This window comes from Triplophysa rosa, linkage group LG11 (assembly GCF_024868665.1).
Source record: "Triplophysa rosa linkage group LG11, Trosa_1v2, whole genome shotgun sequence".
In the NCBI taxonomy this organism is placed as follows: Eukaryota; Metazoa; Chordata; class Actinopteri; order Cypriniformes; family Nemacheilidae; genus Triplophysa; species Triplophysa rosa.
In genome coordinates, this window is record NC_079900.1 from 3,166,074 (window position 1) to 3,181,973 (window position 15,900).

A 15,900-nucleotide genomic window follows, 5' to 3' on the forward strand; every position below is an offset into this window, starting at 1 on the left:
AAATATGATTTCTACCAAAATGTCTCGACCATGTTTTCATTCTTCCTATGATCCTGTTGACGATGGCTGTGCCATTGTGGCTGAAACATCAATTCTTTTGGGTGGTGGTCTTATTTTTCTGATGTTTGATTGCACAAAATGTATGATACATTTCTATATTTCATAAAATGACACAAAATCTGTGGCCCCCTGGAACCATCTTGGGGCCCCCAGTTTGACAGTGTTGGGTGTAACTAGTTACTAAGTAAAACTAATTTTCCCTTGAAAAAGTAAAGTAAGGGATTACTCTTATTTTTTTCTGTAATTTAATTAGAGTTACTTCTGATGTAATTAAACTAAATACTTTGTGTAATATGTGTGTGCAATAATGGAATTGACATCAAAATTCAAAGTCTAACTTTAAAATCTGTGTTTTAATGTATAATTCTCACATTTGTAATACTTTGGTCAGTTAATAAGAGTACTTTATGTTTAATATTATTTGATTGAATGAATTAAATAAGCCCTTTCATGTCTATCCTTAAATCGCTTAACTAATCAAGGTTGATGTAGAGGATAAAGAAAGTAATTAGTAATAAGTAAATAAATACTTTTTGGAGAGAGTAATTAGAACAGTAATCTAATTACACTATTGAATATGTAATTAGTAACTAGTAATTAATTACTTTTTCAGAGTAACTTACCCAACACTGCAGTTTGAGAACCACTGCTGTACACTCTGCAGGGCGCAGAATAACAGGGTCGCGGCTCCTTTAACATGCTGCTCTGACGGTCACGTGTTTTCATCTGCCGCTTCCTGTTTTGAGCTCACGAAGAAGAGGTCAAAAGCGCACGCGCATCCGTCAATCTGTAATCCATTACAAATACTTTTGTGCCATTCCTACAAACTCATCCGACAGACTAATATTATTTACATGATCAAAGAAAGATTCGCACGCGATCTGACTGTAAGTAAAGACGACTCTTTTTTTTAAACAAAATAAACAAATGTCAGAAGTATGCAAATAAAGACGAATGGATTTGCTGAATGACGACACGCAACGTTGCATTGATCCACTGCGTTTAATGATGTGAGTTAATATAAAAATAAAACAACAGAAAATGACAGTGCTATAGTTATGAAATAATTACACTTTTGATCGTATAAGGTGAGACGTATAGCTGTGATGACGGAAGTGTTGATGTATATTTTTGTATCATGTCACTGGTAAACACCAGAATGTGTTGACTGACTGCGCTTTTGTGTTTTCATTCACCCCACAAACACACACCAAACACGGCTCGTACTGTGTAAAAGAATAGAGACTGTTTGCTGAAGGATCTTGCTGGATGCCCGAGCTTTTGTTATAACAGTCAGCTGTAAAAGAGACATTTCTCCCATCACTCAGTCAGGAGTTTAGAGGTAAGAGCATTGAATCGGCTTCATTCACTTCATTTATTTTGATTTAAAAGTGAAAAATATTCCTTTACAAGGCCACGTTTCTTAATGATCACACACANCCTTTGAATCAGACTCTGCTCTCTGAATCATGTTCCTTTGAATCAGACTCTGCTCTCTGAATCATGTTCCTTTGAATCAGACTCTGCTCTCTGAATCATGTTCCTTTGAATCAGACTCTGCTCTCTGAATCATGTTCCTTTGAATCAGACTCTGCTCTCTGAATCATGTTCCTTTGAATCAGACTCTGCTCTCTGAATCATGTTCCTTTGAATCAGACTCTGCTCTCTGAATCATGTTCCTTTGAATCAGACTCTGCTCTCTGAATCATGTTCCTTTGAATCAGACTCTGCTCTCTGAATCATGTTCCTTTGAATCAGACTCTGCTCTCTGAATCATGTTCCTTTGAATCAGACTCTGCTCTCTGAATCATGTTCCTTTGAATCAGACTCTGCTCTCTGAATCATGTTCCTTTGAATCAGACTCTGCTCTCTGAATCATGTTCCTTTGAATCAGACTCTGCTCTCTGAATCATGTTCCTTTGAATCAGACTCTGCTCTCTGAATCATGTTCCTTTGAATCAGACTCTGCTCTCTGAATCATGTTCCTTTGAATCAGACTCTGCTCTCTGAATCATGTTCCTTTGAATCAGACTCTGCTCTCTGAATCATGTTCCTTTGAATCAGACTCTGCTCTCTGAATCATGTTCCTTTGAATCAGACTCTGCTCTCTGAATCATGTTCCTTTGAATCAGACTCTGCTCTCTGAATCATGTTCCTTTGAATCAGACTCTGCTCTCTGAATCATGTTCCTTTGAATCAGACTCTGCTCTCTGAATCATGTTCCTTTGAATCAGACTCTGCTCTCTGAATCATGTTCCTTTGAATCAGACTCTGCTCTCTGAATCATGTTCCTTTGAATCAGACTCTGCTCTCTGAATCATGTTCCTTTGAATCAGACTCTGCTCTCTGAATCATGTTCCTTTGAATCAGACTCTGCTCTCTGAATCATGTTCCTTTGAATCAGACTCTGCTCTCTGAATCATGTTCCTTTGAATCAGACTCTGCTCTCTGAATCATGTTCCTTTGAATCAGACTCTGCTCTCTGAATCATGTTCCTTTGAATCAGACTCTGCTCTCTGAATCATGTTCCTTTGAATCAGACTCTGCTCTCTGAATCATGTTCCTTTGAATCAGACTCTGCTCTCTGAATCATGTTCCTTTGAATCAGACTCTGCTCTCTGAATCATGTTCCTTTGAATCAGACTCTGCTCTCTGAATCATGTTCCTTTGAATCAGACTCTGCTCTCTGAATCATGTTCCTTTGAATCAGACTCTGCTCTCTGAATCATGTTCCTTTGAATCAGACTCTGCTCTCTGAATCATGTTCCTTTGAATCAGACTCTGCTCTCTGAATCATGTTCCTTTGAATCAGACTCTGCTCTCTGAATCATGTTCCTTTGAATCAGACTCTGCTCTCTGAATCATGTTCCTTTGAATCAGACTCTGCTCTCTGAATCATGTTCCTTTGAATCAGACTCTGCTCTCTGAATCATGTTCCTTTGAATCAGACTCTGCTCTCTGAATCATGTTCCTTTGAATCAGACTCTGCTCTCTGAATCATGTTCCTTTGAATCAGACTCTGCTCTCTGAATCATGTTCCTTTGAATCAGACTCTGCTCTCTGAATCATGTTCCTTTGAATCAGACTCTGCTCTCTGAATCATGTTCCTTTGAATCAGACTCTGCTCTCTGAATCATGTTCCTTTGAATCAGACTCTGCTCTCTGAATCATGTTCCTTTGAATCAGACTCTGCTCTCTGAATCATGTTCCTTTGAATCAGACTCTGCTCTCTGAATCATGTTCCTTTGAATCAGACTCTGCTCTCTGAATCATGTTCCTTTGAATCAGACTCTGCTCTCTGAATCATGTTCCTTTGAATCAGACTCTGCTCTCTGAATCATGTTCCTTTGAATCAGACTCTGCTCTCTGAATCATGTTCCTTTGAATCAGACTCTGCTCTCTGAATCATGTTCCTTTGAATCAGACTCTGCTCTCTGAATCATGTTCCTTTGAATCAGACTCTGCTCTCTGAATCATGTTCCTTTGAATCAGACTCTGCTCTCTGAATCATGTTCCTTTGAATCAGACTCTGCTCTCTGAATCATGTTCCTTTGAATCAGACTCTGCTCTCTGAATCATGTTCCTTTGAATCAGACTCTGCTCTCTGAATCATGTTCCTTTGAATCAGACTCTGCTCTCTGAATCATGTTCCTTTGAATCAGATTCTGCTCTCTGAATCATGTTCCTTTGAATCAGACTCTGCTTTCTGAATCATGTTCCTTTGAATCAGACTCTGCTTTCTGAACCATGTTTCTCTGAATCAGACTCTTTCAGTGGATTCTCAGGAAAAGCATCATGAGTCTGGGCTGAGCTGCTCTCAGTTTAAACTCTTGGCCAAAGAGGCAGAACTCAACAACGACTACCAGCAAGCCGCACAGTATTATCAGGAGGTAAACTCCATACATTTTCCTTGTTTTACTTTTATTGACTTGAAATAAATGATTACATGGAAATTCAATTCAATTTATTTAAAAAAGCATCTGAGAAAAAATTCCCAAAAAATCCTCGTCTAAACACACCATTTGTCTTTTTCTAACATTTGTGACGGTTGGACTTTTGTTTGTCTGTGTAGTGTGTGGTTCGAGATGACAGTGAGCCGTCCCACTGGTTTGATTATGGAGCGTTTCACATGCTGACCGCTGATCACATTAAAGCAGAAGAGTGTTTCCAGCGTGCCGTGTCCATTGATCAAAAACACACATCCAGGTGAAGAGATGAAAAGCACTCTGACTCAATATAGTGACATGTATCGCCGAGCTCTTATTTTAGTGTTCTTAGTTCTGATTTGTGCAGTTTACTGATGTGTGGCGTTCTGTCTGAGATGAGTGGACGTTGCGAGGATGCCGAGACCTTCTTTGAAAGTGCCACTTGCGTTGAGCCTGACAGTGTGGTCGCCTGGACTTTGTTTGGTGAGAATTAAACATCAAGTGAAGTATTACAGGAACATTTTGTATTGGTCTGACATTTCAAACCTGTGGTGTTTTATTTCTGCATGTGAATTATAAAAATGAGGTAAAATCAGGATCCTATGAATGACTTTCTCAAAGACTTTGCAAATATGCTCTCAGGTCTGTTTTGCCAGTCTCAGGAGAGATCCTTCCAGGCTGAGATGGCTTTTCTGGAGGCCAATAAGCAGCTTCGTTCAGTCCTGAAGAACAAGCCAAAGGCCACTTCTGAACATCAGACTGAACCTGGTGAGAAGAATCCCCAGACGGACAAAACCAGGAAAACTTCAGCTGGCAAGACAGAGGAGACAGGTGACCATCACATTGACCATCGCCTTGTATGACGAAGCTTTCAGTGCTGATCTGGGATCATTTGCTTCACGGCAGATATAGATGTTCAAACCGTAAATAAAGACGACAACCGGGATTGCAAAGAAGAAGCAGAAATTTCCCCCTCCAATGTCAAAACCACCATTTACACAGAGGCCGTGCGATTCCTCCTGCAGAATTATGCATTACAGGTCAGAGAGAAGACCTTCCCTTATTCAGTTAAAGGGACAGTTCACCCAAAAATGAATCTTTTATTCATCCTCATCCTCAATCTTTTATTCATCCTCATGTCATTCCAAACCTGTATGACTTTCTTTTTTCTGCAGAACACAAAAGAAGATATTTTGAAGAATGTTGACAACCAAACAACTGACCCCCATTGACTTCCATTGTATGAACACAAAACCACTGAGACATTTCTCAAAATATCTTCTTTTGTGTTCCACTGTAAAAGACTATGCCAGAATAAAAGTCATCCGTTTTGAATGACTTGAGGGTGAATAAATGATGACAGAATTTTCGTTTTGGGATGAACTATCCCTTTTCATATTTTAATTTAAACAAAAGCATACTGTTTGACATGAAGACTATCAAATAGCTCCAAATAAAATGATTTGCAATTTGATGTTTTTTTCTTATGTCGGTATGATGCAGATGGCACATCGGGCACTAGCTCAAGAGCTTCTCTCTCCAGATCGAGGAAGCAACAGCTCGTATCATCTCGCTCTGGCTCAGCTCCAGCTGCTGAGAGGAGAACACAACAGCGCCGAGGAGAGCCTGCGAGAGGCACTGACCCACAACTTACAGGTCCAACAAATCCTGTATTTGAAGAGTTTGGTTCCAAAATGAGATAAAAAAATCTAAAATCATGTTTTTTATGATGTTATCGTGTTTTTATTTTATTATTGTGTTAGTTAGATGTATTTTTTTAATTATTATGGCTGAAATAAAAAATTAAAAACTGAAGTTTGATTCATATTAATTGGAATGCACAATAAAAAAAACGGAGTTATCTCATTTTGGAACCAAACTCGTCATTTATTCTTTAAAATTTACGCCTGTTTGATCAAATTCTTTGATTTATTGTATGCTTTTCTGTGGTTCTGATGTCAATAGAATCCAGACGTATGGGCTCTGTGGGGTCATCTGAATTACATGAGGGAGGATTTCTCTCAAGCTAAGAGCTGCTATGAACGGACGCTTGACTCGCTGGATGCGGCGGACACACACTCCGTACATCTCCGCCTGGGATCCATCTATTTGCAGGAAGGGGAAGTAAGATCAATCGAAAAAGTTGTTGTGCTTATATCACTGATTCAGATTTATGTTTCAGTTAAATATAACTTTTTATTATTATTTGCCTAGATTACTTGACAAAATGTAATAATTAAAATGTTTTACTCTAAGGTAAAACGATTTGAAACTTTTAACCCCCCATTGAAACTTTGATACAGAAAATGTTATTTAAAAAACATCCCTGGAAAACCTGCTATGAATCTAGTATAAGTGTAAATTAGTCGAATTAGATTTTCTTTATGTGTGTGTGTGTTTGTTTTAACCCCTCTGCAGTATAAAAAAGCCAGAGGTACTTTTCAGCGGGCCTGCAGAAGCTCTCCCTCTTGTCTTACGTGGCTCGGGCTGGGAACTGCCCACTATAGAGTGAGTATACAGTATAATGCCATTGAGTGGATGCTCATATTACTATAATATAGAGTAAATATAATGGAATCTGAAATGCAGAGACTGTTATAGAATATTGAGTGGGAATGATGTCTGTGATTGCTATGAGTTTAGATGGATGAACTAAAAGAGGCTGAAGACGCTCTGACTAAAGCCAGTGCACTAAACAGCAGGAATGCAGAAGTCTATGGCTTCCTGACTTTACTTTATTTACGGGTATGTGGCGGCATAATGTAATGTATTTGCAATGCTTTTTTATTACATTTTTGTCTTTGCACTCATTTTTGATTGCAATTCACTGTATATAATGTTTTGTACTTTTAGGCTGGCAGAAAACCTGAGGCTGAGCAGTCATATAAATATGCTGTAAAGGTTTGTACTGATTGAGATTAAGAATAGTTCACCAAAAAATCAACATTCTTTTTCTTTGTCATACGTGATGTCTAAATCACTCGAAAAAGTTTAACTGTGATTTTATGGTGACACAATTTACACTAAAAAAGTACATCTTAAAGCTGTGAAATCAATGAAATATACTGTTTAAATTAGAATTCACCAAAAAGATGAAGCGTATATTAAAAATATTTCTTAATTAAATACTTATATTATTTAAGTTTATTTAATTAAATTAAAATTTTATTAGCCTATTTTAAGAAATTAACTGTTGGATTTTTAATCCATTTTTTATATGTCCCACTGAAAGAATCTCTTGATTTTAAAAGATTGGGAAGATTAAAAATATTAGGTTAATATACGTAGCTGTTTTTGATATTTACTAAGCCACTGAATAATTTTTAAGAGTGTAATGGTATGTTTTGGTTGTTTGTTTTTACAGATGAATTTACAGAAAGAGTTTCTTCTCCAGGAGATTCATGATCTGCAGGCACGAGCTGGATTTGAAAAGCCGTTCTTTTGATTGTTCTTGCACATACTTAACATGTGATTTAAAACTTTCATTTCTAATTTAAATCAGCAAAATTGTCTCACAGATTTATGATACAATGATCCTAATAAAAATGTGAATGGAAATAAATATGATTTCTACCAAAATGTCTCGACCATGTTTTCATTCTTCCTATGATCCTGTTGACGATGGCTGTGCCATTGTGGCTGAAACATCAATTCTTTTGGGTGGTGGTCTTATTTTTCTGATGTTTGATTGCACAAAATGTATGATACATTTCTATATTTCATAAAATGACACAAAATCTGTGGCCCCCTGGAACCATCTTGGGGCCCCCAGTTTGACAGTGTTGGGTGTAACTAGTTACTAAGTAAAACTAATTTTCCCTTGAAAAAGTAAAGTAAGGGATTACTCTTATTTTTTTCTGTAATTTAATTAGAGTTACTTCTGATGTAATTAAACTAAATACTTTGTGTAATATGTGTGTGCAATAATGGAATTGACATCAAAATTCAAAGTCTAACTTTAAAATCTGTGTTTTAATGTATAATTCTCACATTTGTAATACTTTGGTCAGTTAATAAGAGTACTTTATGTTTAATATTATTTGATTGAATGAATTAAATAAGCCCTTTCATGTCTATCCTTAAATCACTTAACTAATCAAGGTTGATGTAGAGGATAAAGAAAGTAATTAGTAATAAGTAAATAAATACTTTTTGGAGAGAGTAATTAGAACAGTAATCTAATTACACTATTGAATATGTAATTAGTAACTAGTAATTAATTACTTTTTCAGAGTAACTTACCCAACACTGCAGTTTGAGAACCACTGCTGTACACTCTGCAGGGCGCAGAATAACAGGGTCGCGGCTCCTTTAACAAGCTGCTCTGACGGTCACGTGTTTTCATCTGCCGCTTCCTGTTTTGAGCTCACGAAGAAGAGGTCAAAAGCGCACGCGCATCCGTCAATCTGTAATCCATTACAAATACTTTTGTGCCATTCCTACAAACTCATCCGACAGACTAATATTATTTACATGATCAAAGAAAGATTCGCACGCGATCTGACTGTAAGTAAAGACGACTCTTTTTTTTAAACAAAATAAACAAATGTCAGAAGTATGCAAATAAAGGCGAATGGCTTTGCTGAATGACGACACGCAACGTTGCATTGATCCACTGCGTTTAATGATGTGTGTTAATATAAAAATAAGACAACAGAAAATGACAGTGCTATAGTTATGAAATAATTACACTTTTGATCGTATAAGGTGAGACGTATAGCTGTGATGACGGAAGTGTTGATGTATATTTTTGTATCATGTCACTGGTAAACACCAGAATGTGTTGACTGACTGCGCTTTTGTGTTTTCATTCACCCCACAAACACACACCAAACACGGCTCGTACTGTGTAAAAGAATAGAGACTGTTTGCTGAAGGATCTTGCTGGATGCCCGAGCTTTTGTTATAACAGTCAGCTGTAAAAGAGACATTTCACCCATCACTCAGTCAGGAGTTTAGAGGTAAGAGCGTTGAATCGGCTTCATTCACTTCATTTATTTTGATTTAAAAGTGAAAAATATTCCTTTACAAGGCCACGTTTCTTAATGATCACACACACAAACATTTTTTTAATGAATAAAAGTAGGGATGCACCGATATGTAAATTTAGGCCGATAATCGCTATATTGGCCGATAAATAGTATCTAAATATTAATATAACATTTTCTGAGACCGAAACAAAAGTGGACAAGTGGACAACTGCTTTTATTTGAAAACATTCACTGCAGAAAACAAGGTTGCCATTAGTTCTCTTTTTCCCTGAAAATCACGTACCAAGCCTACTTTACACTAGTTAAAGATTCTTTAACTATTAAACTTTTCTACTATGTTTATGTAATAAACAAATTAAAGATGTTCTTCCAGAGCAACCCAGAAAAGTGTTCTTAATAGCCACATGTCTCACAGGTCTCAAGACAGAAAGCATTCAGAAAGCAATCAGCTTTAAAAATGTTAATTATGTTCCTATAATTTGCACATTCATAAATATCTACACACTGTAACTACATTAACAATGTTTAGCTAATAACAGTAAGTGAATGATCATGACAGAAAGAATTTAACTGTGAGCAGCGTGCAGCTGAAGAGGTTTAAGCAGAGAAAATGATTCATCATTTATCGGCCTAAATTTGATTATTATTAACACTAAAAATGACCATTTATCGGCCGATACCGATATGGCCGATAATTTATTGTGCATCCCTAAATAAAAGTAATAGGAAGGGTTTCAAAATGACTGCCATGGTCATGTGTGCATTGCATAAAAGTGAAATTTGCTTCTTCATGTTCCATATGAATGTTTAAACTAGGGCTGTCACATGATTAATCGCGATTAATCGCATCCAGAATAAAGGTTTGTGTTTATATGTCTGTGTTCTGTGCATATTAATTTAGTTTTTATAAAAACATACACATACACACACATGTATACACATTTAGGAAACATTTACATGTATTTACATGGAAACAACCTAGAGCTGAATGCATTCAAGACAGTGGAGATGATAGTGGATTTCAGAAGGAACCCTCCATCACTTCCTCCCCTCACCATCCTGGACAGCACTGTGGATACTGTGGAGTCATTCAGGTTCCTGNCTTGAATATATGTATGTATGTGTATGTGTTTATAAATACTAAATTAATATGCACAGAACACAGACATATATTATGTGAACACAAACTTTTATTCTGGATGCGATTAATCGCGATTAATCGTTTGACGGCCCTAGTTTAAACTGATTTTGACTATATAATGTAAGATGGGAAACTGTCTTTGTAATGTTTTTTGTACTGTTGAACAGAAGACAGTGAAATGTCTGCAACAACAACAGAAGATGCAGCCAATGGCAAGAGCGCAGTTAACGGAGGATCTATGTATGAAGAGGGAGGGGTTACTGTCCTCAGGTGCAAATCCTTCCATTTAAAACCTATTAAAAATGAGCACATTATAAACAGTTTAAGATAAATGAGGTTTTTGTCTGTTATGTCATCATGATTATAAACCCTACAGACCTACAGACCTGTCAGAGATGTTGGCTGCAGGTACCAAAGAAGTTCACGAGAAGGCAGAGAACACACAGTTTGTGAAGGATTTCCTGAGGGGACGCATTCGTAAGGAACTCTTTAAGGTAACATCTTCAGCGTGAACCATTCTGAACAAACCTAATGTGACGTTTCTGAATTCTTCTGCATGGAATAATGAGATTTGATTTCGGTGTTTGCTCAATCGAACCTCACTTTTATTAAAGGTTATGTTGTGAGGGTAATAAACTGTGCCGTCAGACGTCTTATCAACTGAAATCTCCATCTGCGTTTGTGTCGTCAGCTCGGTCACGTGGCTCTATACTTCACTTATTCTGCTCTGGAGGAGGAGATTGAGAGAAACAAAGATCACCCGCAGTTTGCACCGCTCTACTTCCCCAATGAGCTCCACCGGCGCGCCGCTCTGGCTCGGGATCTGGAGTACTTCTACGGCCACGACTGGCAAAGCCAAACCGTCTGCTCTCCGGCCACTCGGCGCTACGTGGAGCGCATCCATCAGCTGGGCCAGGAGGAGCCTGTGCTCCTGGTGGCTCACGCTTACACCCGTTACATGGGTGACCTCTCGGGGGGACAGGTGCTGAGGAAGGTGGCCCAGCGTGCCATGAAGCTGCCGTCCACCGGAGAAGGGCTGCACTTCTATCAGTTTGACGGCGTCCACAACGCCAAGGCCTTTAAACAGCTCTACCGTAGCCGCATGAACGAACTGGAGCTGGACGTGAAAACCAAAGAGAAGGTAGTGGAGGAAGCCAACCGGGCTTTTCACTTTAACATGGAGGTGAGGAGCGGGTTATGATGTCATATCAGACATAATCAAAGGGGGGAATAAATGGTCCTTTTGGGGAGGAAGTTTTGGGTTCTAAAAGCTTAATCCAAAGGTCATAATATGAGCCCTTGTCAATGGTAATTCAAGTTTTGTGATGGACACCAATACGTCTGATCTTTCAATTCGATGGAGATTAATTAAAATAATGGACATTGTCGCTCCTTTGTTATGACATGATACCTCTAGCGTCGATGTAATAAAAAATGAGAGCCCGGCTTGAGTTTCATTCACGAACAGATGGAGGGCTTTCACGTCAGATTAGAGAAACGCTTAAATCAAATGTACAAAATGAGGTTGAAAGCATTCAGTTATGTCACCTGACCCATAGATAACAAAACTAGATGACTCATTCAAGCTCTCCAGGCACGTAGACTCGTCCGCCATCTTGGAACGGTCCACTGACGTCATGCACAGTTTGCTAGAATGCCACGACTAATTCCCAAAAATTGGATACCCTTTCGTTGTTGTCATGTGTTAGTGTTAGTGTAGGAAATATAATGTTTGAGTTTACACAACAACAAAATATGTTTTCACAGTCAGCTTGCTCTCGAGTATTAACGGACCAGCTTGGCAGGGTTGCCAGATCTGTGAAACAAAATCCTTCATCACGAGACATAACGTCCCTAGTCCAAATAACAGAACTTAACATTCATAAATAAAATAATTTTAAGATTGACAGCTATATAACAAAATCCTTCCACTCCTAACCTGTGGAGAAAACAAACCGGAGCAACAGTTACAAAGTAACCCAATTCCACTGGGAAGCCGCAGAGTTGGCAACAAAGACCGGCTTGCACCTTTCCAATATGGCGGACGACCTACGTATAGCGGCCCATAGAAAAGGATGCTAATGCGGCATCTTGTTTTGATATCTATGATGTGACCAACATCCACTAACACGTGATTGATCAGAATCTCTCCTTTTCCTGATGGCTGACCTTTTATACTGTATTTCTCACATCATGTTACTGTATTCTTGCTTGTGTGTTTCGTGAAGGTGTTTGGAGAACTGGAGGAGGTTGGAAAAACCCTTCAGGAGGACGTTATGGATGCAACTCCTCTTCATGGTGAAATGCAGGGAGACGTCAGCCAGTGTCCGTACCACGCTGCCAAAACGGGTAACCACGACCACATGTCTACAGCACACATGCACCTAGCAACTGCATATAGGGACGCATTAAAAACCACGCTGAACGCTAAACGTTAAATTTGATGTTTTCTTGGTTTCAGCTGCTACAGGCGGATCGGCGTTTATTTATCAAATGGCCATGAGCGTGCTTAAAAATCCATCCGGTCAAGTCCTACTGGCTGCTTGGATCGCTGCTTTAGCCGGATTGGCTGCCTGGTACCTCATGTGACTCGATAAGAGGAGGAGAAAGTGGAGAAAACATTCGATCCGCCCGGAGGTTACACATTCGCTTTGAAACTGTCAGGCATTTCCGCACCTTGAACCCTTGAGATGATTTAGTGCACCTCATTTGCCCGCATGTGCTCGGGTGGATGTGATTTATATATTTCATATGAGGCGGGTAGTGAAGTATAGTGATTTAATGTGACATTTAGTACTTTTGAACCTGGAAATAATAAAATAATGAAGTTAAGGGTGGAAATGCAGAAAGATATTTTTATAGAGGAGTTTCATCACTGTGGACTCATTTAACGTTTTGGGCTCAAAAATAGTGAATGCAAGAGTTATTATAGTTTTGATTTTAGTTTAATTTAGTTTTATTAATATTTTAAATTAGCTTTTATTTTTAGGTTTTGTGTTCATTTTAGTTAAAGTTTTAGCAATTTTGGTATATGCTTTTGTCATTTCATAATTGATTGGTTTATGTTTAATGTTGCTATATAAGATGAATTTAGTAAAAAAAACGAATTTAGTTTTTGTTTATTATTATAATTTTGCTGCTTTAAACTTACTTTTCAATTTTTCCTTGAGTTAAGTTTTTCCAACAGTTTTAGGTCAAAATTTGATTTGATTTCAATGAGCAGGAACGTTTTCAAAGGTTTAATTTTAGTAAACTAAAATAACCTTGGCAAGTAGACAAGCTCAGTTTTACACAATGTGAAATGTGTCCGAATGTAATGCGTAACGTTTGTTAAAGCACCACCGGGGTGGGGGGGTCTTTTTAAAACGGCCTTCCTGAATAATAACACATCCGGTTTAATGGCACAGACCTTTAAAGCAACGGTTCATCTAAACATCAAACTACTAAGTGGTTTAAAAACGTTGTTTTGTGGAGCACAAAAGATATTTTGAGAGATGTTTCAGTGGTTCCAGTAAGTCAAAATATCTTCTTTTGTGTTCTGCAGAAGAAACTCATATACAATAGGTTTGGAGTGACATGAGGGTGAAAAACGATGACAACATTTTTTTTAGGATACTGTATAGTTCTTTTGAATACTGAGGTTGGTTACCGCCACAACGGGACCAGGTGCTTATAATGCCATGACCAAGCATTGCACGTGGCTTTACGTTTCTAGGACGGTTTTGACGGAATAAGTTTGATTTATTTAAGCATGATTTGAAATTAAATGTACTCCGCGTTTCTGCAACGCCACATCCACGCTACCCTTTTAACCATGATAAATGTCTAATAACCAATGTTTGATTACCATTACTATTACCATAGTTTTACTACAAATACCATGATTAAACATGATTATTGCGGTGAAATACAGTTTTGTAGTTATTACACAGCAAAATCGCCAGTGTTAAAAAGGGTCAAATTAACTCTCACAGTGTTTATATAATCCACACTTTGAGAGTGTGGATTATATATACACTGAGTGTTAATTTGACTTTTTAACACTGGCGATTTTACTGTGTATGGTTTTACTACAATTGAAAACCAAAAAACTATGCTAAATTTAGTTGGTAAATTTTTGTAAGTAAGGACAAAACTATGATTGAAGAATGTAGAATATGAAAGAAAAGTGCACAAAAGCCATTTGTTACATACGATTGATTGATGATTTATGTGGGTTTGTGTATGAATTGGCCATATGTGTAATGCATAAGCTCGCTGATGCAGTGACAATTTTATAAAAGAGCAAAATGTATTCATTTGGGAAGCTGTCAGTGGAGTTTGCATTCATGACACGCTGCAATAGTCCTGAAACGTCTGATATCAGGTGACGAATCAGCCTGGCTGTTATAAACATGTATAACTTGTTTTTACCAGGGTTTAAATACTAGTATTTGAATGCTATTTTAACAAGGTGCAAGGTCAAAAAGTATTTCAACCGTATTTGTCGAATTTAGAGTTGCTTTCCTCCAAAGGTGATTTACTTGGTAATAGACCATTGATCTTTTAACATTATTAACAGTAATGGATGCAATAATTCATTTTGATTGAACCTAACCCTATAGCACTGTGATATGACACTGAGGATTTTGAAAAATGTATAGGTTTATTAACACAAGACGGTCACTTTATTACACTGAGAGTGTTTTTGAAAGTGTTGTACGTTCGCGGCTTTAAACAGAGCTTGGCGGTTTCTAACCAAACGGTTTCTGTATTAAAACAGATCACAATGTATGCAAAGTGTTTTGCATAAATGGTTTATGCAGGTCATTTTCATGTGATAACTTATTTTGTCTTTGGAGTTACTGACAACTTGTTTTTAAGCAAAAGACAGAAATAGGAAACTAGTGTACTAGAACAGGGGTTTTCAAACTGGGGTCCGGGGACCCCCAGGGGGCCTCCAGAAGGTTGCAAGGGGTACCCCAAAAATTTTCTAGGAAAAAGATTAAGCAAAAAACGATAAGTCCACAGTGTTTATCTGCTTTTTTTTGCTATGGATAGTTTCCAGAATTGTTTATATTTGAATCTTTCTAATGAGTTTTTCTCACTATAGTTTCTTTTTTCGGACTATTTAGGTTTAGAAACAAGTTGTTGTCTTCATTATATCCTATTAACATTTTATCTAACAAATTTGAAACGTATGTAAAGGTTTGTTGAAACATATATTTTAGAAAAGGGGGGTCCCTCACAAAAGGTTAATCATATTTTGGGGATCCTTGGCATCATAAAGTTTGAAAACCTCTGTACTAGAAGAATTCTGCACAATACACACTGCTTACTGTAATGAAATATAGTAATGAAACAACAGTATATTGTATGATTGATGCTACATCACGGTCACATGACCTTATGACATGACGTGTGGTGTCCAGTTATCATCTCTGAATAAAAATATTTCAATCATTTTTTTTCTGTAGCGTCTTTACTTTATCGGTCAAACAAATAATGCATTTTTCAAAAATCACATGATGAAGATGAAAATGACCACATTGCATTATGGGATGCAGTATTGTGGTCTGACGTATTCTGGACTGAAGGACTCATGGTAAAGAAAAATCATGTATTTTCTTTTCATAAAAAACTTTTCATTAAGTAGGCCACAAAACTTTGGATAAAAAGAAAAGCATTTGTGATTCAGTTCAGGTTGAAATTTGATATATTTGTCATCAAAACTTTCAACATAGAAACTACATAATTTTATAAATCATTTGTTTACAGTATGTATTACTAATGAAAGATTTGA

General features: G+C 37.5%; 2 protein-coding genes across 5 annotated transcripts; both read left to right on the forward strand.

The window, feature by feature from the left end:
* The first annotated feature begins 812 nt into the window (after positions 1-812).
* On the forward strand, positions 813-15,554 carry hmox2b (heme oxygenase 2b). 4 transcript variants are annotated; one of them, XM_057345005.1, is made up of 7 exons: positions 813-947; positions 1,298-1,402; positions 10,286-10,388; positions 10,495-10,612; positions 10,810-11,301; positions 12,347-12,467; positions 12,580-15,554. In XM_057345005.1, exons 3-7 carry the CDS (start codon positions 10,297-10,299, stop codon positions 12,705-12,707), a joined length of 951 nt encoding a protein of 316 aa, XP_057200988.1. In that variant the 5' UTR covers positions 813-947; positions 1,298-1,402; positions 10,286-10,296; the 3' UTR covers positions 12,708-15,554. The 4 variants fall into 4 exon arrangements, with proteins under 4 accessions (XP_057200988.1, XP_057200990.1, XP_057200987.1 ...); XM_057345007.1 differs by having other exon boundaries at positions 1,303-1,402; XM_057345004.1 differs by lacking the exons at positions 813-947; positions 1,298-1,402 and adding exons at positions 8,358-8,492; positions 8,843-8,947.
* LOC130560989 (cilia- and flagella-associated protein 70-like) lies at positions 3,658-7,553 on the forward strand. The gene is made up of 11 exons (XM_057345002.1): positions 3,658-3,950; positions 4,133-4,266; positions 4,354-4,469; positions 4,629-4,817; positions 4,893-5,026; positions 5,490-5,642; positions 5,952-6,110; positions 6,405-6,494; positions 6,630-6,731; positions 6,840-6,887; positions 7,351-7,553. Exons 2-11 carry the CDS (start codon positions 4,190-4,192, stop codon positions 7,429-7,431), a joined length of 1,149 nt encoding a protein of 382 aa, XP_057200985.1. The 5' UTR covers positions 3,658-3,950; positions 4,133-4,189; the 3' UTR covers positions 7,432-7,553.
* Positions 15,555-15,900: the final 346 nt, after the last annotated feature.